Here is a 25,303-nt window from a genome sequence, read left to right on the forward strand (position 1 = left end):
TTAAGTGTACACACACCCTCAGTTTAAAGAACAGGAGTACTTGTGGCACCTTAGAGACTAACAAATTTATTAGAGCATAAGCTTTCGTGGGCTACAGCCCACTTCTTCGCATCCGAAGAAGTGGGCTGTAGCCCACGAAAGCTTATGCTCTAATAAATTTGTTAGTCTCTAAGGTGCCACAAGTACTCCTGTTCTTTTTGCGGATACAGACTAACACGGCTGCTACTCTGAAACCCTCAGTTTAGTGAGTGTAGGCCTAGAGTTTCTTTTTTTACTTTAGACCTTGACCGAGAGAGAGTCCACCAAGGAGTGGTAAATTGAGCTTGGCTAGTCTTAAGGAAGTACAGAGACCAAATTGGTTTCTTTAACCACAGCTTCACTGCTACTACTTCCTTCTTAAATCTCACCATGATAGCTATTATTCTACTCTTCTTAGCTCTACTCACCCACACACATACAAAGTGTGTGAGTTTTACAAGTGATATAACAGAGGAGATTATCGAGCCAGGCTTACAACTACCAATAGCAGTGCCCAGTAGCATGTCTTTATCATGTGCGGCACTCACTGATGTAGATGGCAGACTTGGAGTTTAGGGAACTATTAATGGTGCCATTTTCCAGAAACATAAACTCACTCAATAAACACCCTCACAAGTATCCCTCCCTTATGACGACAAGAAAAGAGTTCACAGTTCTCCTGCTGCGTGGTTCTTTGGGATCTTTGGCTCGCGTGACTGCAGTTACTGGAACCAGGCAATGGAGTAGCTTGGTCAGGGTTCTTGATGCCCACAGAATTCTCTCAGGCTAGGTCTACACTACAGCGGGGGTCCGACCTAAGATACGCAACTTCAGCTACGTGAATACCGTAGCTGAAGTTGCGTATTTTAGGTCGGCTTACCTAGCGGTGAGGACGCGGGAAAGTCGACCGCTGCCGCGCTGCCGCCGACTCCGCTGCCGCCTCCTGCCGAGGTGGATTTCCGGAGTCGACGGCAGAGCGATCAGGGATCGATTTTACCGCGTCTTCACTAGACGCGGTAAGTCGATCCCCGATAAACCGATTGCTACCCACCGGATCGGCGGGTAGTGAAGACAAAGCCTCAGACAGTAGCATACTGGTCAGGGAGGTATAGCCAATGAATGGAGTCTTCACTTCTTCGTACTCAAAGGGAACTAAGAGGGGTTCTTTTCATAGATGTTGGTGACCCAGGAGAGCACATGTCTCTTCTCCAGGGTCTTGACCTTCATAGTGGAGGGTGATTCCCACTTACACCATCCTATGGTCCACCTTCATAACTCGTTCAGTGGCCTGTGCCTTCCAGATACAGTCAATATGGCCCAGTCCTCTCACATGGGCAAGCATCAGGCCTGCAGTCTCTATGGAAATTCCCACTCAGGGATAACCATTGTCCCGAAAAATCCTCTGTTGCAACTGCAATGTCTGATGGGCCATCTGGTGGCTAATAAGGCTTAAGCTCCAACTGAAGATTTTCCCACACTCAGCACGTTCGTATCGTTTCTCTTTAGTGAAGATTCGTGGCTGGATCATGATTGCATTAAGGTCCTCCAAACCTCCCTGTCTCCTTGGCTGATTCCTCTGCTGCCTCTCTGACCTGCATTCACTCTCGCAGGCTTCTCCTCATTTGGGACTATGGGAAATTTTCCCTTTGGTTCTTCCCGATACTATTCCATGTGGTTCCATTTGCTCAGGGCTGAGTATTCCCCTCCTCGTCCTTGCTCACACCTCGCAGTAGCTCCCTTCCCGCAGAGTTTTAACTCGGGAAATGGCATTGAACTGGTCTCTCCTCACCTCTGGGGAGAGGTTCTTGGGTTTGTTTGTTTGGTGGGAGAGGAATTCAGCTTCTGATTGCTTGATCTCCTTAGCAATTATTTTGATTTATTTTCCCCCTTTCCTAATACATATAAAATGAAGGGGTCTAAAGGAGCTGTTACCACTCGAGAGAGATCTTGGAGTCATTGTGGGTCGTTCTCTGAAAACATCCACTCCATGTGCAGCAGGAGTCAAAAAAGCGAACAGAATGTTGGGAATCCTTAGGAAAGGGATAGATAATAAGACAGAAAATATCATATTGCCTCTATATAAATTCATGGTTTGTCCACATCTTGAAAACTGTGTGCAGATGTGGTTGCTCCATCTCAAAAAAGATATATTGGAATTCGAAAAGGTTCAAAAAAGGGCAATAAAAATGATTAGGGGTGTGGAATGGCTGCCACATGAGGAGAGATTAATAAGACTGGGACTTTTCAGCTTGAAAAAGATGACTAAGGGGGGATATGATTGAGGTCTATAAAATCATGACTGGTGTGGAGAAATTAAATAAGGAAGTGTTATTTATTGCTTCTCATAACACAAGAACTAGGGGTCACCAAATGAAATTAATAGGCAGCAGGTTTAAAACAAACAAAAGGAAGTATTTCTTCATACAACACACAGTCAACCTGTGGAACTCTTTGCTAGGGGATGTTCTGAAGGCCAAGACTATAACAGGGTTCAAAAAAGAACTAGATAAATTCATGGCGGATAGGTCCATCTATGGCTATTAACCAGGATGGGCAGGGATGGTGTCCCTAGCTTCGGTTTGCCAGAAGCTGGGAATGGGCAACAGGGGATGGATCACTTGATGATTACCTGTTCTGTTAATTCCCTCTGGGACACCTGGCATTGGCTACTGTCAGAAGACAGGATACTGGGCTAGATGGAACATTGGTCTGATCCAGTATGGCCATTCTTATGTTTTTATGTTCCCATTCCCCTTTCTGAGGTTCCTTTTCTCCCTGCCACAGGGACTGACTCCTGTCTGGATTCTCTCTCTTGCCCAGCAGGTGATGGGATGATGAGTAAGATTAAGGAGGAGAATCCTCAGCAGGAAGGTCTTGAGGAAGTGGAACCACACGGGACGCTATTGGGAAGATCCAAAGGAAATGTTTCCCAGAGACCCAAGCAAGGAGAAGCCTGTGGGAGTCAGCGCAAGTCAGAAAGGCAGAAGGGAAACCAGCCAAGGAAGAGACGGGCTGAATCCACTCATCCAGGAGGAGGCTTGGAGGATCCTAAAGAGACCATGATCCAGCCAAAGATCCACATTAAAAAGAAATCGTATAACTGCCCTGAGTGTGGGAAAAGCTTCACTCAGACATCAAATCTTATTATACATGAGAGAATCCACACAGGGCAGAGACCCTATAAATGCCTTGAGTGTGGGAAAAGCTTCAGACAGAAATCAGACCTCAGTAAACATCAGCGAATCCACACGGGAGAGACCCCTTATAAATGCCCCGACTGCGGGAAAAGCTTTAAGCAAAGATTCAGCCTCATCGTACATCACCGAAGTCACACTGGAGAGACCCCTTATAAATGCAATGACTGCGGGAAAGGCTTCACCCAGAGCACCAACCTGGTTTCGCACCAGAGGATCCACACGGGAGAGACACCCTATAAATGCGCCGACTGCGGGAAGAGCTTCAAGCAAAGATTCAGCCTCATCGTACACCAGAGAAACCACACTGGAGAGAGAGCCTATAAATGCGCCGACTGCGGGAAAAGCTTCAAGCAGAGCTCAGAGCTCATTTCGCACCAGAGAATCCATGTCGGAGAGAGGCCCTTTAAATGCACGGAGTGTGGGAAAAACTTCAGTCAGAGCTCGGGCCTGATTAGACATCGGAGAACCCACACGGGAGAGAAACCCTACAAGTGCATCGATTGTGGGAAAGGCTTCAGTCAGAGCTCAGGACTTATTAGGCATCGGAGAACCCACACGGGGCAGAAACCCTATGACTGCCCTGAGTGCGGGAAAAGCTTCACTCAGAGCTCAGCCCTTATTGTACATCAGAGAGTCCACACAGGAGAGGCACCCTATCGATGTTCTGTCTGTGGGAAAAGCTACAAGGTGAAGGACTCCCTTATTTCCCACCAGAAACTCCACACAGGATAGGAGGCAAAGGGAGCCCTCACAGCGGGGCAATGTGTCTGTGCCCTCCTGAAGCAAAGTATAAACTTGCTTCCTTTGAGGATAGTCTTGGGAGAGGAGCAAGGGGGGGGTGGAGCATAGGCACCAACTCCATGGGTACTCCAGGGCTGGAGCACCTACGGAAAAAAAATAGTGGGTACTTAGCACCCACTGGCAGCCCTACGAGTCAGTGCCTCCTCCTCCCCCACAGTGCCTCCCGCCTGCCTGTGGCCCCCTGATCGGTTCCTCCCCCCCCCCCCCGGCACCTCCTGCCTGCCGCAATCAGCTGTTCCTTGGTGTGCTGGAGGCATTGGAGGGGGAGGAGCAGGAACAGGTGGGAGGAGGGGGGCAGATTAGAGGCAGGGTGGGGGCTTGGAGGAAGGGGCAGGGTGGGGGAGGGGCCTGGGGCACCCCCCGGGATCTCTGTAAGTCAGCGACTATGGGGTGGATGGTTTCAGTTTGGGGAGAGGGGGTTGGCGGGATCAGTGAGTTAGTCAGTATAGAGATGCGCCACTTCCTGAAGTCTTTTTGGTTTTCCTGTGGCACCTTTCCTGCGAGAGGGCAGAAACAAAGCAGCTCAGGACAGGACAATTGCAGGCTGCAGCTACACAGAGCAGTCGGCAGTTTGGTTACCTCATTGCATGTTGTACATAGTGTCCATAATAAAGGATTTATCTTGACACCTCTGCTGATCAGAAAGATACCGCATGGTACCAGCAGTGGGAGGCACCCAGCATGCTGGAAGACCCAGTGAGAGGTCACATTGCAATGGCCGCTACAGAGCCTTTACAACTACAAGTAACTTCTCCACCCACCCTGAGAATCAGAGGATATGCCTGAAAAGGATTCAAACAGCAGTTTGAGCTTCTTATGAAAGTCAGCCACAGGGACAAATAAAGTGGAGGCTAAGCCAAAGATTGCTTTGATCCTTCCCGCGACAGGCACTGAAGTCCCAGATGGTGGTGGAGAAAGAGAGGAAAGTTGTGCAGAAATATCAAAAATGTTTGAGGCTCATTGTGTTCTTAGAAAAAAATGTGACTTATGAGAGAGAGATGGGTCAGGATAAGAACACAGAACGAAGGGGAAACAATGGAGGAATTTTGTCAAAGATTTAAAGCTAAAAAGTCAGTCCTGTGACTATGGAATCATAAAAGATTCTCTCATTAAAGACCAAATTATCCTGGGGTGTAACAATAAAAAAGGTTATGAAGGGAGATGGATCTGTCACTAGAAAGGGCAATATGTTTAGGTAAGCGCCTTTGTTTTCAGTTTAAACTGATTTTTACAGAAAAATTCCCAGGTTTTACAAAAAGTATTATTCCATTTTTTCTGATTTTCACCCTACTTTTGTATCATTCAAATATATAAAAAAATAACATGTTTTATTAGGAAAATACCATACATGGCATGAGATCTATGTATTCTGATCATACATTAGTTTGGGTGTATATGCGAAGCTGCCTGTTGAAGTAAGGCTATGTATTAGTCTAGAAGATACACACAATAAACGGGCGGGCACGCAAATGCCAAAGTGCGTGCGCATCTGAATGTACTGATGACTCTCATGCCCACCACATACACGTTTCAAGCTGTTAGCAGATAACGGGTTAAAGATTTGACACACTAAAATGGGAAGAAAACAAAAATCTGTATCAGAATACGTTACAGAACACAAGGAAGTATTCGAAAGTTTAAAAAAAACAAAAATAGAAAGGGATGAAGTTGAGTGTATGTGCTTCAAATGGTGTGGCCCAATTATTAAATGTAAATATTTATAGGCTAATAGTTCTAAGTCTACAACAGTAAACTGTTTATTCAAATGAAAAGCCTTATTTGGGGATTAGAGATATATTATTTTCTTAAACTCAGAGGTGGTATTGTGTTTTGAATTCTGTTTTAGTTCTGCAGCAAACCACACTGATGAATGGAATTCAGAAGCATCTACTGAATGCTTTTCTCCCCAGTCTTTCCGTCCTCCAAAATAAACCCCGATATTTACCCAGAAAAACTATAATTTTTTTTGCACCGATTTTCACCTGTTTTTGTTGTAATAAACACTGATAAAATCTTGGGAAAAATTAAATTAAATAAAAACTGAAAACGAAGGGCCCTATGTATAGGCCAATCAGCAGAACAAACAAAGGCAAATAAAAAGTCTAGAGAGAAGCACAGAGCATATTGCTTTGGTTACTATAGCTAAACCAACAAGAGAAAAGTTCCCAGAAATTAAATTGGCCAGGGACAGAAAAATGGAAAGCAGGAAACAACGTCAGTGATGTGGCAACCAGTATGATTATAGAAAATATCCAGCATTTGGGCAAATATGTAGAAACTGTAATAAACCCAACCATTATACTAAAATGTGCAGAGAATGCAGGAAAGTTCATGTATTAAGTGCAGAAAGGGATTCCTCAGGTGAAGAGGAACTGCTGTTCTAAAGCAAATAGAGGAGGGTGAAAACTCGAAAGATTGGCAAGATGCAAGATAGACACTGGCATACAAATAAATGTAATAACACAAACTGAAATAGAGAGATGTAAGGAGCATGGAGAAGTGGAAGAGTCAAAAGCATCTGTGAAGACTATGATGGAGGAACAATTCCAGTGGTGGGAGAGTGCACGCTGACACTTCAATGCAAATGGAAAATGATAAAGCAAGAGTTTGTGGTTGTAGACAGAGGCCAGCCCAGACTTGGGCCTACACATGTGTCAGGAGTTAGGTCTCATTAAGAGGATGCATACCTCAGATAGACAAAAAGACAATGCAGAACCAGATACGAAAGTATTAAGAGCAGCATATGAAGATGTATTCCCAAGAAATAGGTGCCTCCCAGTAACAGACATAAGGCAGTTAGAAGAAGATGCAGAACCTATGGTAGATGCTATGTTTCACACCCCTTAGGAAAGAGGGTAGAAGAAGAGTTGTGAAACATGACAGTAAATGGTAGGATTTGGAGAATAGAAGAGCCAGCAGCTTGGGTTCCCTCCTTAATAACTAGAGAAAAAAGGATGGAGACTGTGGCTGTGTATGGTGCTGAACAAAAACAGGAAAAGTACACTTGGCCACAAGAAGTGAACTATCTGAGATGGCAGGAGCCAAACTCCTCACCAAATTAGATGTATTGGCAAGGTAGTGGCAGATCCTCTTAGACCAATGGTCCCCAAACTGTTGAAGGTCGCGCCCCTCCCTTACCCCTGCCAGCTTCCTGCCCCCCCACCCCCCCGAGCTGGGTCTGGGGCCGGGAGCGGGGCCGAGACTGGGGTCAAGACTGGAGTCGTAGCCAGACTGTGTTGGGAGCCGGCAGCTGGGTCTGCGGCCAGGTGCGGCTCCGCTCCCAGCCTCAGCCCCGGCCACGGCCGCTGGTCAGGAACGGAGCCGCAGCCAGTGGCCGATGCGGGGGGCTGGCGCAGGGCCCGGAGTGGAGCCGCACCGAGGCTGGTGATAAGGCCAGGCTGGGAGCAGAATCAGAGCAGAGCTGGGGGCGGGGAAGGGCTGGGTGTCGCTCCCTCCCCGCACTCCCGTGGGGGACGGCCCAGGCCCCACTGTGGCCCCCTCAGATGTTCCTCCATGCCCCCCTAGGAGGCCACACCCCACATTTGGGAACCTCTGTCTTAGAGAGTTCTCCAAGATCTACACTTTAAACATTACCCACTGATTAGCAGATACTGCTTCTGAAGACTAAGCTGCCTTTCTGTAGAGGTTCAGTTCCAGCAGTCTTTCACTGTCCAGGAAGCCAAATGCTGGAAGGTCTGGCAGATGTCAGAGTTGTCGTGGTTAAAGACCCCCACGCAGTCATTTTAGTTCACAGACTCAGAGCCTGAGGCCAGTTTATTGACATACAAACCAGTGCGCACTGGGGTGTAGTTCGGAGACCAACACACCTAGCAACAGCTCACAAACTGCTTTTATTCCATTAAACCACAAGCAGGGTACAAACAATACGTTATGAATTAAGAAATTGGGGACCAATTATAAGCTGGGCATGGGGTGAACACGAGCTCGGGGGCAAATCACAGGCTGGGTTTGGGGTGATCACGAGCTAGGGTATTGGGGTTGGGGTCAGTCCTCTTACCCCCCTCCGTACCCTCTGACCTAATTTCCGAGGAGTGGGTGTTTGTTTGGGTAGAAGGGCGCTTGGTGGTTTCCGCAGGGGTGGTGCTCGGCCCTAGCTTTGGTACATTTCTTAAGACTTGAACTATGTTATTTTCCGGGGGGTTTTAGCAAAGGCTTAAGGGGGGGGGGCTAGTTTGCAGATAGCTGGGCTATGGAAAATTTTGCAAATAGTTATAGCAGCAAGGATGATTAACTGTCTGCAAAACAATTTCTTAATATCGAGCATCTTACGTTATTTTCGTAGCTTGCGGTTATCATATTTCATCAGCTATGAACATATTTCATTAGTACTGCTGGGGGGGGGGGATTTATTTTTTTATTCCCTCCTCTGTTGCTACTTTTGACTGGGCATAGCCTTACAAACTGATTTTTGGTTCAGGCTTTTAGGCCTACCCCATTACCCACGAAAGTTCTCAGTATGGCAGATTTCTAGGGGAGATGTTTCAGGGTCTTCAGGCCCAGGATCTTGGTTATCAGAAAGAAGGCCACCCTGCTCTATTTCCCCACAATCTCCCTCCTCTGATGCCATATAGGCATCACTATTCTTATTCAGAATGGAGGTTATTGGGCAATACTCAGACTCCGAGTTTATACTAAGGTGGTTAACAGTTGGGTCTGAAAGATTATTAACATTGGTGGAAAAGAACAGGGCCCTGAGGGGTGGTTGTGGCTGAGGCTGGGATATAGGACAAACTCTACATAAGCAGCACAAAAAGGCAATTAACAATTTACAACAAGCAGCTAAAATAATACCAAGCAAAATCTTTACATCTATAAAAGTGGAAAGGCTGGGTGCAAGCTGAGCCAATTCTTTAGAGACAAAACACGCACTATTAAGATAAGAACATAAGGCACCTAATTTATAAATGGCCTGAAAGGCTTTAACTGTTTTGTTATATTTTACTTCTATTACATGTATTTGGGCTTGAAAGCGAGATAGGTTGGAGAGGAGGTTAAATAGAGAGGTTAAATTTAAGAAACGGTTAGGGAGGAGAGGAGTTCAATTAAAAGTAAGAGGGATGGCTGGGTTGAGAGACACATAGATTTGGGGCATACCAGGCCAGGTAATAAAGCGGCTGCCTTGTGCAGTGGTTAAATTAAGATTGTATGGAATGGGGATTTGGGGCTGAGATGGCAGGGCACACCCATCCTCTTTGCTAAACAATAATTTTTCCTTTGGGTTCTTTCCAATTGCTTTTTCTTCCCAACAGGCTATGTCCAATACATTGATCATTTCCCCAGGATGCAATTTGCGGAGGCAAAATAGCTGTGGGGGTTCCAAGGGCCATAATGACCACAAGGTTCCGATACCCACCCAGATATGTTGAGCAGCGAAATCATAGGGAGTGGTGATGAAATGGCTAGGTTCATGGGGTGGTTTAACTTCCCATACCTGCCGGTGGATAATCCAGTTCCATAGACAATTCGCCCAGGGTTTTGGCACAAGTAAGTGCACTGGAGCCCAGGTGCCATTTACCGGTTCCGAAGCTTGGAAGGTACATGCGACAGAGTTACAGCTTTATTTTGACAATGTTTACGTATTTCTTCACTTTCACAGCTTGGGTGGCACTCCCACAGTAGTGGTAAGGGTTTCAGGCCACCGCTGATTTAAAAGGGACCGTTAAAGAAATCCTGCATTTGACTACAAGCTGAATTCCAGACAGTGTTCTTTTCTGCTAAGGCTAGGGTGTTTATTAATTTTGATAGAAGGGTTTGAATTGTGGTTCCCAGTCCCGACAAGGCATGGAGGGCTTTTATATTGGTATAGGTGTTAGTTAACCCTGCCTCAGTAAGGAGGCCTGATGCTCTTTCCAAATTTCCCAGACGTTCTTCATGATCCTGGGTTTTATCTATTGTCCAAATAGCGGCAGCCCCAGTTAGGCCATGCAAAGCTTCTTCCACCAAACCTCTTCTTCCTCGATAAAAACTTTTTTACTGCACAAGCTGGGCCAGTTTAATGGCCGCTCTCTGAAAACAATTAGGGTACTAGGTAGTTATTTGGAAAGCAGAGAGGGAAATGAGAAAGTGGTGGTTCTTATAGTAGCATTTAGCACAATTCACCACTGTAAACAACAATTTTATCGGTAGGATGTGCTATACCACATTCGTTGTTCCGAGACTTGAATTTTCCTGAGGCTACGGCCAGACAGATTTGTATGGGAATTGGAGAAGATACGAGGGGGAGTAGCTGGGGAGCGGGGACTACAACAATGGGCAACCATATAGAGCCGGAATACACTGCAATACGACACAGGCCAAACCGGAGGCTACTGATTGGCCAAGATTACTTTTTTCCTCCCCACCCCAAGTTCGTTAAGGAGGAGAGGCTGAGAAATATTAAAAGTTTTATTTTCAGGTAGTTTTGGCTAGCTTTCGCAAGCTATTCTTTAAGATTTCGTAGTTTTAGTTCACTTAGCTGTCCGGCAATGAGGTTGCAAGGGAGGGGTTACCAGCACAATCACCTTGCTTGGTTGGAGGCTTTATTATGGCCTCAGGTGGAGAAGTTGTTTTTTTAGCAAGGTCCGAAGGCTTAATGGATTTGTCAGCGGACAAGAGTTCGTTAGCACGGGGCGAGGGCAGTTCTTTGCTGATGGACCCTTATGCAAACCCAGTCTCAGGTTTCAGCGAGTGGCAGGACTGCTGTATATAAAAAGACCTAACACATTTTGTTAGTGCCTGACTAGACTATTGTGTAATTTATTAAATGACTTTATTTGAGCTAGGCCAGCAGGGCACTGTTGGTAGCTGCATTGGGTGCTCTGGTAAAAATTTTATGAGGGCTGAATTTGGTTCCTTGATTGGGAGTGGCCTTTAAAGGGCATTTGGCCATACTGGATCTGTGAAGCTGCACACATACTGGATCTGTGAAGCTGCACATAGCTCTTTTATAATTAGTTTAGATATGCCAGATTGTGATACAAAATTCTTAAGCAAAAGCTCCACAACAGCCCCCGCATGACATATTTTACCAATACAAAACTGTTGCAAAACCTTCATCCAAGATCCTGCATTTGCCCTCTCTGCAAGAAAATACACCACCAAAACTAACACACACTTATAATTATAACTTTTAAACATTTGAACAAATTAATTTAAATATCCAAAACAGATTTAAATTTTTTCATTTTAAAACAATTTAAACTTTGCAAAGCACTAAATTACTTTAAGGATTAAATGCCAAATACCAAAACTAAACAACACTAGTTTATTTTGTTTGGGAAAAATATTTTTCTTGGTTCCATAACCCCAAAACAACATTAACTTATCTTAAACTTATAAAACAAAAATTATACACACCAGGAGTGTTTTTTAACAAATTTAACTAACCTTTTCTTATAGTCAAATGATTTTACCTTAATAACCTTTTGCCTGGATTACTTACAGCCAAAGGAATGGCTGCAAAGAAACCAAGAATTTTCTTTTTAACATTTATTCATAGTTTTACCGCTTATGCCATTTGTGACGGGTTGGATCACAGAAACCCACTTGGGAGCTGCCACCCAATGTACCAAGACTACTTCTGCTCCTGCTTTTCCTGCCAGCCTAGGACTTCAGCACCCCGTTTTGCTGAGCCAGACACTTCAGTCTGCTCTAACACAGACCCCGCTGAATCACTTGTTCCAAAGCTGCAAGTTTACCTGAAAACAGCTCACAGTAGTGTGCTTGTCTCTAGCACTCAGATGCCCAAATCCCAATGGGGTCTAAACCCAAATAAATTCGTTTTATTCTGCACAAGCCCATGCAGGGCAAACTTATAAATTGTTTGCTCTCTATAATACTGATAGAGAGATACATTTTATATTTCCAGTTTTAGATACAAGAGTGGTACAAATCAGATGACTATACTCAGTAGATTATAAGCTCTGTAATGATACCTTACAAGAGATCTTTTGCATAAAGCATATCCCAGTTACGTTATATTTACTTATTACCATATTTTTTCTAAAACTATTCCAGTTACATTATATTGACTTATTATTAAGTTTTTATAAAATCATATAGACTGCACAACGTTACATCATTATTTAAGCAATCACTATTATAAAAGAAAGAAAGCAAGAAGCCAACTCTGCAATTACTTAATTTTCACCAGCAACTACAGAGTTAACCCCTCAGCTCCTCCTCTCCTGACTTTCTTAAACTGCGGTTGTCTGCCCGCTTGGGCCCAATTCTTTTTTTCTTATGGGCACAGGCACTGTTTTACTATCAATTCAGCAAGGAGGGTGGGCTGTTTTTACCAACTCTCCTTGTAGAAGAGGACCAATTATTTAACAAAACAATTATTATTATACTTAAAGAGTGGTTAAACAACACAACAACACTAAAACACTTGCTATCATGCTGGAAGAATAGTTAAACAACACTAAAATCTATATTACACAAATTAGAACACTGCAATAAGCTCTGCTCTCTCTTCCAGGGGAGAGCAATCCTTCCCCTATGCTCCTTTTTAAACCTGGGTGTAGCCTCACCCCTTTTAACATTCACACCACTGGGGAGGATTTATAAGGGAGGTCCTCGCATGCACCCTGTCCGGCAATGAGTTACCAATCCGCCCTTAAAAGGAACGGAGTAGGATGCCCGATTGTTCCAGGTTTTGGCAAACGATTTCCAGGGGCTCCCCTTCACACACAGCAAGGGGAGGGAGCTCACTCCACAGTGATCCAACCCACACGCGAGTTCTTGCTTCAGAGGAAGATAAGATTTGGGGAAGGGTTTTTGGTCGTAGGTTAATCACACGAAAAATTAGGAAAGCCTTGGTTACCGTACTCTCCTCCCCCAGTAGAGAGCACCGGCCCGTCTTTAAGAGTACGGGATGGGATACTTTACTACCTAGGAGTACTAGGACGGATTTCTTAGGGGCCCCCCCGCTCTCCGAGCAAGGAGGTGGTCTCCGTACACTCCTCCCCCAGCAGAGAGCACCGGCTCGTTTTCAAGAGAACGGGATGGGTTGCATCACTGCCTAGGAGTACTTGGACGGTTTCCCGGGGCCTTCCCGCTCTCCGAGCGAGAAGGGACACAATTGTCACTTAAATGGGTAGAAAAGGGTGGGGACCTACTACTCTACCTTACACAAAACGGGGGTTTCCGCTACTTCACTTCACGGTCCCTTACCCCGCTCGTAGCAGGTCCCGGAACCACCTTACGACCTACAATCACACCACACCTAAACCGGGATCTTTGCTATAACAGTCCTTTCCAGCCCCCAGCCTATTGCTAGTGGGAGTTCTGTCAATCCCCGGGCCGCAGGTCTTACCAGTCCACACAGCCTATTGCTGGTGGGAGTTCTTTGCCCCCTTCGACTGCACCGGGATTCCCTGAAGTCCTGCCCTACTACTACTTACTTAAGTGGGGGTCTCCGGTTTTCCCAGTCCCTTACCCCACCCGTAGTAGGCTTCAGGGTGCCCTGGCCTCATCCCACCACTGTTACTCTAGGCGGGGGTCTTCGCTATCCTCGGTCCCTTACCCCGCCTGTAGTGGGCTCCAGGGAGTGGCTTCAGTCCCCTACTCACTATGGGGTCCACTTTCCCGGGGTGCTCCTGCAGCCTGATTTTTACCTTCCTCTGAGATCACCACTGCCCAGAGGGATATGGCCACAAAGCTAAGCAAGCAACAATATAGAAAGCTTAAAAAGGCAAAGCATAGGAGTTTGGCGTACTTTTTGTTCTTATTAAGATTAGAAACCCTTTCAGTTGTTTACCTCTAGTTCTCGGGCCACTCAGTTTTTGAGTCAGTGGTGGTTTTCTTTATATCCCAGAGACATCACCCAGCCTATTCAGCCTTTGTTCCTGCCTGAATAATCTTCTGTTATCCGAAACTTGTTTTTATTCTGGGCTGGCACTCTAAAAGTGTTTAACTGCCAGACGGATGTCCCAGTAACTTCACCGAGGCTGTTTCAAGGAAACCGTTGGGTTTAAGACCTTGTGTACACACCACAAAACAGACAGTTACCTACGCCCCACCCCCTAGCTTATAGCCTAAGGAAACAATGATAGAGTGAGAGCAGCATGATGCAAGAATTTAAACAGACAAGTTACAGAACAGACACACACAAAACGAACAGGCGTCAGGCAAATGACTTTTACCTCAAAAAGGTTCGGATCACAGCGCGCCCTTACCTGAACCCAGAGCCTATGGGCAGCTCCCCACCGAAGCCCAAATAGAGACAAGGGTCTCTTACCTGGCGCCTGGGATTGGTGTGAGAGCGGTCCACGGTCCTCCGGTCCGGTGGGACGTCGAGTGATCCCGGACGAGCCCCCAAATTGTCGTGGTTAAAGACCCCCATGCAGTCATTTTAGTTCACAGACTCAGAGCCTGAGGCCAGTTTATTGACATACAAACCAGTGCGCACTGAGGTGTAGTTCGGAGACCAACACACCTAGCAACAGCTCACAAACTGCTTTTATTCCATTAAACCACAAGCAGGGTACAAACAATACGTTATGAATTAAGAAATTGGGGACCAATTATAAGCTGGGCATGGGGTAAACACGAGCTCGGGGGCAAATCACAGGCTGGGTTTGGGGTGATCACGAGCTAGGGTGTTGGGGTTGGGGTCAGTCCTCTTACCCCCCTCCCTACCCTCTGACCTAATTTCCGAGGAGTGGGTGTTTGTTTGGGTAGAAGGGCGCTTGGTGGTTTCTGCAGGGGTGGTGCTCGGCCCTAGCTTTGGTACATTTCTTAAGACTTGAACTATGTTATTTTCCGGGGGGTTTTAGCAAAGGCTTAAGGGGGGGGGGCTAGTTTGCAGATAGCTGGGCTATGGAAAATTTTGCAAATAGTTATAGCAGCAAGGATGATTAACTGTCTGCAAAACAATTTCTTAATATCGAGCATCTTACGTTATTTTCGTAGCTTGCGGTTATCATATTTCATCAGCTATGAACATATTTCATTAGTACTGCTGGGGGGGGGGGGATTTATTTTTTTATTCCCTCCTCTGTTGCTACTTTTGACTGGGCATAGCCTTACAAACTGATTTTTGGTTCAGGCTTTTAGGCCTACCCCATTACCCACGAAAGTTCTCAGTATGGCAGATTTCTAGGGGAGATGTTTCAGGGTCTTCAGGCCCAGGATCTTGGTTATCAGAAAGAAGGCCACCCTGCTCTATTTCCCCACAATCTCCCTCCTCTGATGCCATATAGGCATCACTATTCTTATTCAGAATGGAGGTTATTGGGCAATACTCAGACTCCGAGTTTATACTAAGGTGGTTAACAGTTGGGTCTGAAAGATTATTAACATTGGTGGAAAAGAACAGGGCCCTGAGGGGTGGTTGTGGCTGAGGCTGGGATATAGGACAAACTCTACATAAGCAGCACAAAAAGGCAATTAACAATTTACAACAAGCAGCTAAAATAATACCAAGCAAAATCTTTACATCTATAAAAGTGGAAAGGCTGGGTGCAAGCTGAGCCAATTCTTTAGACAAAACACGCACTATTAAGATAAGAACATAAGGCACCTAATTTATAAATGGCCTGAAAGGCTTTAACTGTTTTGTTATATTTTACTTCTATTACATGTATTTGGGCTTGAAAGCGAGATAGGTTGGAGAGGAGGTTAAATAGAGAGGTTAAATTTAAGAAACGGTTAGGGAGGAGAGGAGTTCAATTAAAAGTAAGAGGGATGGCTGGGTTGAGAGACACATAGATTTGGGGCATACCAGGCCAGGTAATAAAGCGGCTGCCTTGTGCAGTGGTTAAGATTGTATGGAATGGGGATTTGGGGCTGAGATGGCAGGGCACACCCATCCTCTTTGCTAAACAATAATTTTTCCTTTGGGTTCTTTCCAATTGCTTTTTCTTCCCAACAGGCTATGTCCAATACATTGATCATTTCCCCAGGATGCAATTTGCGGAGGCAAAATAGCTGTGGGGGTTCCAAGGGCCATAATGACCACAAGGTTCCGATACCCACCCAGATATGTTGAGCAGCGAAATCATAGGGAGTGGTGATGAAATGGCTAGGTTCATGGGGTGGTTTAACTTCCCATACCTGCCGGTGGATAACCCAGTTCCATAGACAATTCGCCCAGGGTTTTGGCACAAGTAAGTGCACTGGAGCCCAGGTGCCATTTACCGGTTCCGAAGCTTGGAAGGTACATGCGACAGAGTTACAGCTTTATTTTGACAATGTTTACGTATTTCTTCACTTTCACAGCTTGGGTGGCACTCCCACAGTAGTGGTAAGGGTTTCAGGCCACCGCTGATTTAAAAGGGACCGTTAAAGAAATCCTGCATTTGACTACAAGCTGAATTCCAGACAGTGTTCTTTTCTGCTAAGGCTAGGGTGTTTATTAATTTTGATAGAAGGGTTTGAATTGTGGTTCCCAGTCCCGACAAGGCATGGAGGGCTTTTATATTGGTATAGGTGTTAGTTAACCCTGCCTCAGTAAGGAGGCCTGATGCTCTTTCCAAATTTCCCAGACGTTCTTCATGATCCTGGGTTTTATCTATTGTCCAAATAGCGGCAGCCCCAGTTAGGCCATGCAAAGCTTCTTCCACCAAACCTCTTCTTCCTCGATAAAAACTTTTTTACTGCACAAGCTGGGCCAGTTTAATGGCCGCTCTCTGAAAACAATTAGGGTACTAGGTAGTTATTTGGAAAGCAGAGAGGGAAATGAGAAAGTGGTGGTTCTTATAGTAGCATTTAGCACAATTCACCACTGTAAACAACAATTTTATCGGTAGGATGTGCTATACCACATTCGTTGTTCCAAGACTTGAATTTTCCTGAGGCTACGGCCAGACAGATTTGTATGGGAATTGGAGAAGATACGAGGGGGAGTAGCTGGGGAGCGGGGACTACAACAATGGGCAACCATATAGAGCCGGAATACACTGCAATACGTTTCAGGGTCTTCAGGCCCAGGATCTTGGTTATCAGAAAGAAGACCACCCTGCTCTATTTCCCCACAGAGTGTACATTGATGATATACTGATTTGGGGCAGCAATGCCCTTGAACATCAGGACCCACGGAGGAGAGTACTGAAAACTGTAAGAGCTAAGACTCTTACACTGAAATGATGTTAATTTCAAACCACGGAAATAGCCTTCTTGGGAAAGAGACTGACAGCAAAGGGAACCAAAGATTCAGGCAATACTGAACAGGCCGACACCTGATGATAAAAGGGGAATTCAAAGGCTGCTAGGCATGCTGCATTATGTCAGCAAGTTCATACCTAACCATACAGCTCACACAACTCATCTATGACGTCTCTGCCACAAGGTCACCAAATGGAAGAGTGTTCAATGATTTAAAGCATATTATGACATCAGCTCCAATACTGCAAACTCTGCAAAGTGTAGGACTGGAAAAGAAAAGGCCATTACTGGGATATAAGAACAGGAGTACTTGTGGCACCTTAGAGACTAACAAATTTATTAGAGCATAAGCTTTCGTGGGCTACAGCCCACTTCTTCGGATGCATATAGAATGAAACATATTGAGGAGATATATATACACACATACAGAGAGCATGAACAGGTGGGAGTTGTCTTACCAACTCTGAGAGGCCAATTAAGTAAGTGAAAAAAACTTTTGAAGTGATAATCAAGATAGCTCAGTACAGACAGTTTGATAAGAAGTGTGAGAATACTTACAAGGGGAGATAGATTCAATGTTTGTAATGGCTCAGCCATTCCCAGTCCTTATTCACCTCCTACAAGACAGGCCCAACAAAGAAAATAACAGAACACCACTAGCTGTCACCTTCAGCCCCCAACTAAAACCTCTCCAGCGCATCATCAGAGATCTACAACCTATCCTGAAAGATGATCCTTTACTCTCACAGATCTTGGGAGATAGACCTGTCCTCGCTTACAGACAACCCCCCAACCTAAAGCAAATACCAGCAACCACACATCACTGAACAAAAACACTGACTCAGGAACCTATCCTTGTAACAAAGCCCGATGCCAACTCTGTCCACATATCTATTCAAGTGACATCATCACAGGGCCTAATCACATCAGCCATACCATCAGGGGCTCGTTCACCTGCACATCTACCAATGTGATATATGCCATCATGTGCCAGCAATGCCCCTCTGCCATGTACATTGGCCAAACTGGACAGTCTCTACGCAAAAGAATTAATGGACACAAATCTGACATCAGGAATCATAATACTCAAAAACCAGTGGGAGAACACTTTAACCTGTCTGGCCATTCAATGACAGACCTGTGGGTGGCTATCTTACAACAGAAAAACTTCAAAAACAGACTCCAACGAGAGACTGCTGAGCTGGAATTGATATGCAAACTAGATACGATCAACTCAGGATTGAATAAGGACTGGGAATGGCTGAGCCATTACAAACATTGAATCTATCTCCCCTTGTAAGTATTCTCACACTTCTTATCAAACTGTCTGTACTGAGCTATCTTGATTATCACTTCAAAAGTTTTTTTCACTTACTTAATTGGCCTCTCAGAGTTGGTAAGACAACTCCCACTTGTTCATGCTCTCTGTATGTGTGTATATATATCTCCTCAATATATGTTCCATTCTATATGCATCCGAAAAAGTGGGTTGTAGCCCACGAAAGCTTATGCTCTAATAAATTTGTTAGTCTCTAAGGTGCCACAAGTACTCCTGTTCTTTTTGCGGATACAGACTAACACGGCTGCTACTCTGACTACTGGGATATACTTTGTGGAAGGTCCAAGGCTGCCTCCTAGTGGACAAACTCCAGGCTCTCAAAACATGCCCTATCCCAGCCACAAAGAAACAGGTCTGAAGGTTTTTGGGACATGCAGTTTACTACTGCTGATTTGTACAGGGTTTTCTATGATAGAGCCCCCCGCTCCCTCCCATTAACCTAATTAAGGCCAGGAGCCCCCAGGAAGATTCACTGGCCTGCAAAAGGGCTTTTGAGAAGTTGAAAAACCATCTGTCCTGTTCAGTCCCAGCTTCTCAAAATACTTCATTTTGCAGACTGACATAATCCCAGGTAGTTAATGGAGTGGAAGATACTGTACTCTATCGAAGCAACGAACTGTTCCTTTGGGAGTGGGCATATTCCGTAACAGAAAAGAAAAGACTTTGTGACACAGAAGCTCCTTGGCAAAGGATCCCCTGTTCTTTGCCAAAATTTTGACCTCAGACCTGACAAACTCACTGCACCAAACACATCTTGCAGAATATTGATCCATAAGAGTAGCATGTAAGGTATCTACAGAATGCTCATAACATAGATTCATAATCATTGTGAGATGTATGTACAGGTAATATTTAAGGAGTAATGTATTGAGATTGAAAGTATGCTTCATGGACTTGGAATAAAAGTTAGTCACCATGGAATAATGTGTCTTGGTGATGGGCAATTCAAGCAGAGGAGTGTTGACACCTCACCCTGGTTAGTCAGTGATGTAATCCTTGCTCCATCCCAAGACTTTCCATGGAAAACCATCAGAGACAACTGTAAACTGTCTAAAACACTTGGAGATAAAAAAGGAATATTACAACAGACGGAATCACCCTGCCTCTGAACAAAGACTGGTCCAGTATAATACAGCGTGAGGAAAGGCACTCCAGATTCATTCAGTGAGGAAACAGCATGTGGAATGAGGGTGTTTTTATCAACATTTTAGTTCCTGGTACCTGTGGAGCCAGCCAGCTCTGCAACAGCCTGAACTTTTGGCAGAAAGCCTACTTCATTATTAGCTAGGAGAGGTAACAAGTAATAAATGTTGACCCAGGTTCATGGTTTATGGTTTTGTTGTGTATTGTAACCATTTGTTTCTATTGCTCGCTCATGTTTCTAGGTAAGTCTCCATTCTTTTAAAATAAACCTACTTTTGTTTCATTACAAGCATTCACAAGGTGTGGGGTTCATAGCACACAAGCTGTGTGGTTTAAAGTTAAACTGGGATACATGGCTCCTTTGGGGGCTGAGGATCTGGGATTTCTGCGAGTAGCCAGGATCAGGGGCTGGCTATCACGGGGAATGATTCAAAGGGACTCAAGGTCAGGGGTGCACCTCTTGTTAAGCTGCAAGGCAAAGACAGGGCTGGCCTCACCCAGAGGAGAGAGCCTGAGTGGCTGACAGACTGATGGCGTTAGGGAGCTAACGCCCTGTCACAGAGTGTGGGGGAGTCAGGGCCCTGCACCCCCCACTTCCTGCAATTCACCGTGACTCTCAGCCAGCCAGTAAAACAGAAGGTTTATTAGACAACAGGAACACAGTCTAAAACAGAGCTTGTAGGTACAGAAAACAAGATCCCGCTTGGGGGGGTGGGAAGCCCAGACCCAGGTTCTGGGCCTCCCCCCATCTCCCCAGCCAGCTCCAAACTGAAATGCTTTCCCACTGCCTCCCCCAGCCACACCTCCAGCCTTTGTCCAGTTTCCAGGGCAGAAGGTGTCTCCTGGCCCCAATCCCCGCCCCGGGCTCAGGTTATGAAGGGCAGCCGCCATCGTTTACGTGCTGGCCGTCAAGTACCATCCTTCAGTGAAGTCACACCCTTATTTCCCATCCCCATCTAGTATTGGTGCAGTACCCCAGGGAAACGGAGGCACACCCCATGTTAGCAGAAGACAATAAACTAGTAAAACTCCCATGCAACATTACCAGGTTAATACTCCCTACTCCATCACACCCCCTGACCCCAGGGCAGGCTCCCCAGGAGCCATTTAAAGGGGGAGGGCGTGACATGGGTATACAAACCCCAGCCTGGACAACATGGCTGTTACCAGCTGTGAGCAGTCGAAGGGCGGCGGGGAGCTTAGGAGCAGCCGCAGACCCCAGAAACCAGCAGGAGGAGACGGGAGCATCACAGCCACACGCACCAGGGCACCAGCCAGAGCAGCAGCTGCCCCTCACTGCTCAGCTCTGGCTTCTGGACTCCAGCCTGGCCAGTGGGCGGGGCCTCGGGGAGGGGGAGAGGAGGAGGTAGGGCCTGCACTTACCTGAGGATGAGCAGGGGGTGAGGCCATGGAAAGGGGCGAGGCCTTGTGGTGAGGGGGGGCGCAGCCCCCCAATTTTCTGTCTAGCCCACCTCAGTCCCCCCACCAAGAAGAGGCTGGCACCACCCCGCTCTGTGTGCTTTTTATGGGTTTCATGCGTAGACTGCGTAGACTGTCGGTCCTTCATCAGTTAAGACTGAGCCGATCACAGCACATCTTCCAATCTTCTCTCGCTCTGGCCAGCCTTCGCCATGTTTGTCCATATCTCCTTGTTAAGAAATCATCCCACCTCTTTGGAGGCCGACCGCGTGGCCATTTCAGTTCTCGTGGATATCACTCAGATATAGCTGCAGTCCATCTGTTGTCACTGAGTTGGGCCACATGTCCCACCCACTGCATTTTGCTGAGCCTGCTTTCGACAACATCTCGGACTCCAGACTGCTGCCTAATTATTTCATTGGATATGCAATTGCGGAGCAAAATGCCCCAAAATGTTCGTTCCATTGCCCTCTGTGTGACAGACAGTTGATGTTCTTCAGTCTTCATCAGCGACCATGTTTTGTTGCCATATAGCATCGCTGGAAGCACGGTTGAGTTAAAAAGATTCGCACAAGTTGTTTTGCTGATCTTTCCTTGGAGGATGTCCCTGATGTCATTGAATGTGCACCATCCAGCTTTTTTTCTGTGTGACAGTTCGCCTTTCTGATTGTGGCGCATGTTGACTTCCTGGCCCAAATAAACGTATTTGTCGGCCTCTTGGATCTGCTCTCCTCCAAGAGTTATTTGGGTTGTTGGCAGAACATCCGATCTCATATATTTCATTTTTGACTGGTTCATTTTTAATCTGACTTGACTACTTTTCGCGTTCAGTTCTTTAAGCATTCTCTCAAGCTGGACTGTATTTCCAGCTATCAGCACTATATCATCTGCGAACCTGAGATGGTTTAGCCGCTCGCCATTGATATTAATCCCGCCTTTCAGGTCTGCTCGTCGAAAGACCAATTTAAGACAGGCTGTGAATAATTTTGGTGAAACTGTGTCTCCTTGTTTCACACCTTTCTCGATGGGGATTCGGAGGTGAGTATCGAACAACGATATATCCGTGCTGCAGCCAGAGTTCGCTTCCTTTAATAATGTGATGTATTTTGCGCTGATGCCCTGTTCTGAAAGAGCTTTAAGAACGGCGTTAGTCTCCATGCTATCAAACGCCTTCTCGTAGTCCACGAAGGCAATGCACAAAGGGAACTTGTATTCCCTTGAATGCTCTAGTAGTTGGTTTAGAGTGAAGATGTGGTCTATCATGCTGTAATTTCTTCGAAAACCGGCCTGCTCCTAGGTTGTTGTTCATCCAGGTTTCGCGACAGTCGATTTGTTATTATTTTGGTGAACAAATTATAGACACGCAAAAGCAGGCAGATCAGGCGATAGTTCTTTAGATTTTCTCGATCGCCTTTCTTATGCAGCAAGATGGTATTGGACTCTTTCCAACTGGACGGTATCTTCTGGATTTCCAGGTAACGGCTCAACCTTGGGGCGAGAGCTTTCCAGAGTTCCTGACCTTCCATGGGTTTCATGACAAAGGATAATCAAGCAGATCTTCAGACTAAAAATCACTGGGCCTACTCTAACTTCGCTAAAATAATTAAGAATTAACCAATCCAGTGAACAAACTGAGATCGACTCAATATATCAATGGGTTAACATTGTCGTTGGCTTATCATCTAATTCATGGTTTGGCCACATTAAAGCACACCGGTAGTTCATGGTCTATCCATAGGTGCTCTGTCTCAAAACAGGGTGTGCAGGCAGAGTATGTTACAGACACGTCCCCAAAGCCCAGCTCCTTTCAGCAAAATCCCATGCGGAGGGCTGAGTGTTACTGGGGAAGTTAACTGTGCTTTCCTTAGGGGTGGGGTTCTGATTCTAGTTCCTGAGTAATTTGCTCATCCGTTCCCTCAGTCATGGGCATTACCTCTGTTCCCAGCAATTCCTCTAGAAAGAGGATCACTTCTGCTCCCACGTCTAGAAGCCCTGTACACACAGCAGCAACTGGCATTTCCATTTTGAGGTGCCCTTCATTGGGGTTTGACTGGCTGAGTCTCTACCGCCCCCTGCCCATTCTATGGTCCACCTTCCGGCTGTTTGCCAGCACACCCAGACTGCTGCAGGCTAGACACTTCGGGATGGGGAGCGACCCATCTAATTCTCCCCAACTGTCCCCTAGTGGTTCCCTTCCCCCTGGAGAAGAGTCACCAGGATGCAGACACCTTCAAGACACTGTTAGAGCATTTCCCCTGAATGTGTGGGAAAACCTTCGCTCGGAGCTCAAACCTTTCTGAACATCAGAGGATCCACACGGGAAAGAAGACCTATGACTGCCCCAAATGCGGGAAGAGCTTCAGCCAGAGCTCAGTCCTTAAAAGGCATCAGAAAATCCACACAAGAGAGGCACCCTATAAATGTCCTGACTGCGGGAAAAGCTACAAGGTGAAGGTCTCTCTGATGTCCCACCAGAAACTGCACACAGGATAGAAGGTGTTGGGAGCTCTCCCTGTGGGGCAATGGGTCTGTGCCCTCCTGAAGCAAAGTGTAAATGTGCTTCCTTTGAGGATGGTCTGGGTAGGGACAGCAGGTGGGTGGATGGTTGGGGTTTCTATGGGGGGTGGTTGGTGGGGCCCAGAGGAGGAGGAACTGCTGGGCACTGGGGAGATGAGATTAGTGGGGAGACATTTCTGTGGGTTCCACACACACTTTCCAGTGTAGGAGAGAGGTAAAAATGCTCCATTGTAGTTTGTGTCTGAGTTGTCTCTGCAGCTCCTAAGGCCTCTCGTGGGGAGCAGCAAGGGGCCCTGTGGGTCCTGGGTATATGAAGTCTTTCCCTGGATGTTTCTTCTTGTTTTAAGATCCAAAGGGGGTTTGGATCTGTATTCACCAGGAGTTGGTGAAAGGAAGGAGGGGGGAAGGGTCAATTTCTCCTTGTTTAAGATCCAAGGAGTTTGGATCTGTATTCACCAGGGAATTGGTGAAAGGTTTCTCAAGGCTTCCCAGGGAGGGAATTCTTAAGATGGTGGCAGCGGACCAGAGCTAAGCTGGTAGATAAGCTTAGAAGTTTTCATGCAGGCCCCTACATTTGTACCCTAAAGTTCAAAGTGGGGATACAGCCTTGACATGGTGGCACAGCGGTGGGATCGTTTTAAACCCAAAAGCCAGTAAGAGATTTTTTTTCCCTTCTAGCTGCTTGAAGAGCAGAGCTGAAGGTAGATGCATATCTTATCTCTCCTTGCCTGAAGGCAGAGGTGTTAAGTTTTTTTAACAAGGTCCTTTGTTAAGAGAAGTGTTCAAATAAGTAAGCAAACTTTGATCTAGTAAAGGTAATTTACAAGCTGAATTGGTTTTTTTTTCTTTTTACATCCTCGGAGGTAGCTAGTTAGAAAGTCTCTGTTAACTCAGCAGCACTCAGCAGGAGCCTGAGCTAAATACATCCCAGTTTCAGTCAACTGCAGAGGGTGTGACCCAGCACAAGAAAACAGGAAAATGACTACCAAAGAAGCAGCTAACAAAATAGAACTGGCCAAACTAGAAGCAGAAGAAAATGAAAGAAAACATCAAAGACTGCTTCAAATTAAAAAACTTGAAGAGGAGGCCCACAAGAGAGAGATGGAGATGGAAAAAGCCAAAGAGGAGGCCCACAAGAGAGAGATGGAGCTGGAAAAAGCCAAACATGACAGAGAAGAGAAAGCCAAACAGGAGGCCCATGAAAGAGAAGAAAAAGCCAAACAGGAGGCCCATAAAAGAGAGATGGAGCTGAAAGAAAAAGAGATGGAACTGGAAGCAGCAAGGACTAGGCAGGGTGCATCAGACCATCCTAACAACTCCTCTCCAGGTACCACTTCCCATCCCAGGAAATTCCCCACCTACAAGGCAGGCGATGATACTGAGGCCTTCTTAGAAAATTTTGAAAGGGCCTGCCTTGGATACGACATCCCTCCAACCCAGTACATGGTAGAGCTGAGGCCGCAGCTCAGTGGACCCTTAGCAGAGGTGGCGGCTGAAATGCCTAAGGAACACATGAACAGTTATGAACTTTTTAAAAACAAGGCCAGAATCAGAATGGGGCTAACACCTGAGCATGCCCGTCGGCGGTTCAGAGCCCTAAGGTGGAAACCTGATGTGTCATTTACCCGACATGCCTACCACATTGGGAAAAATTGGGATGCCTGGATATCAGGAGCAAATGTTAAATCTACGGAAGAGTTGCCCTTCCTATTGCAAATGGAGCAGTTTTTAGAGGGTGTTCCTGAGGAAATAGAAAGGTACA

At 46.0% G+C, this 25,303-nt stretch overlaps 2 protein-coding genes across 2 annotated transcripts in view; one reads left to right on the forward strand and one right to left on the reverse strand.

Moving 5' to 3' along the window:
• The window catches only part of LOC135888089 (zinc finger protein 271-like), a 29,108-nt gene extending 25,161 nt beyond the window's left edge, over positions 1–3,947 (forward strand). The window contains exon 3 of the mRNA XM_065415901.1: positions 3,093–3,947. Within this exon, the coding sequence (XP_065271973.1) occupies positions 3,093–3,947 (855 nt within the window). The remainder of the gene's footprint in view (positions 1–3,092) is intronic.
• Positions 1–25,303, reverse strand: part of LOC135887555 (zinc finger protein 883-like) — a 99,050-nt gene that overhangs the window by 60,405 nt on the left and 13,342 nt on the right. The gene's annotated exons all lie outside the window — the stretch shown is intronic.

The sequence above is a fragment of the Emys orbicularis genome, chromosome 13 (assembly GCF_028017835.1).
Source record: "Emys orbicularis isolate rEmyOrb1 chromosome 13, rEmyOrb1.hap1, whole genome shotgun sequence".
Taxonomy (NCBI): Eukaryota; Metazoa; Chordata; order Testudines; family Emydidae; genus Emys; species Emys orbicularis.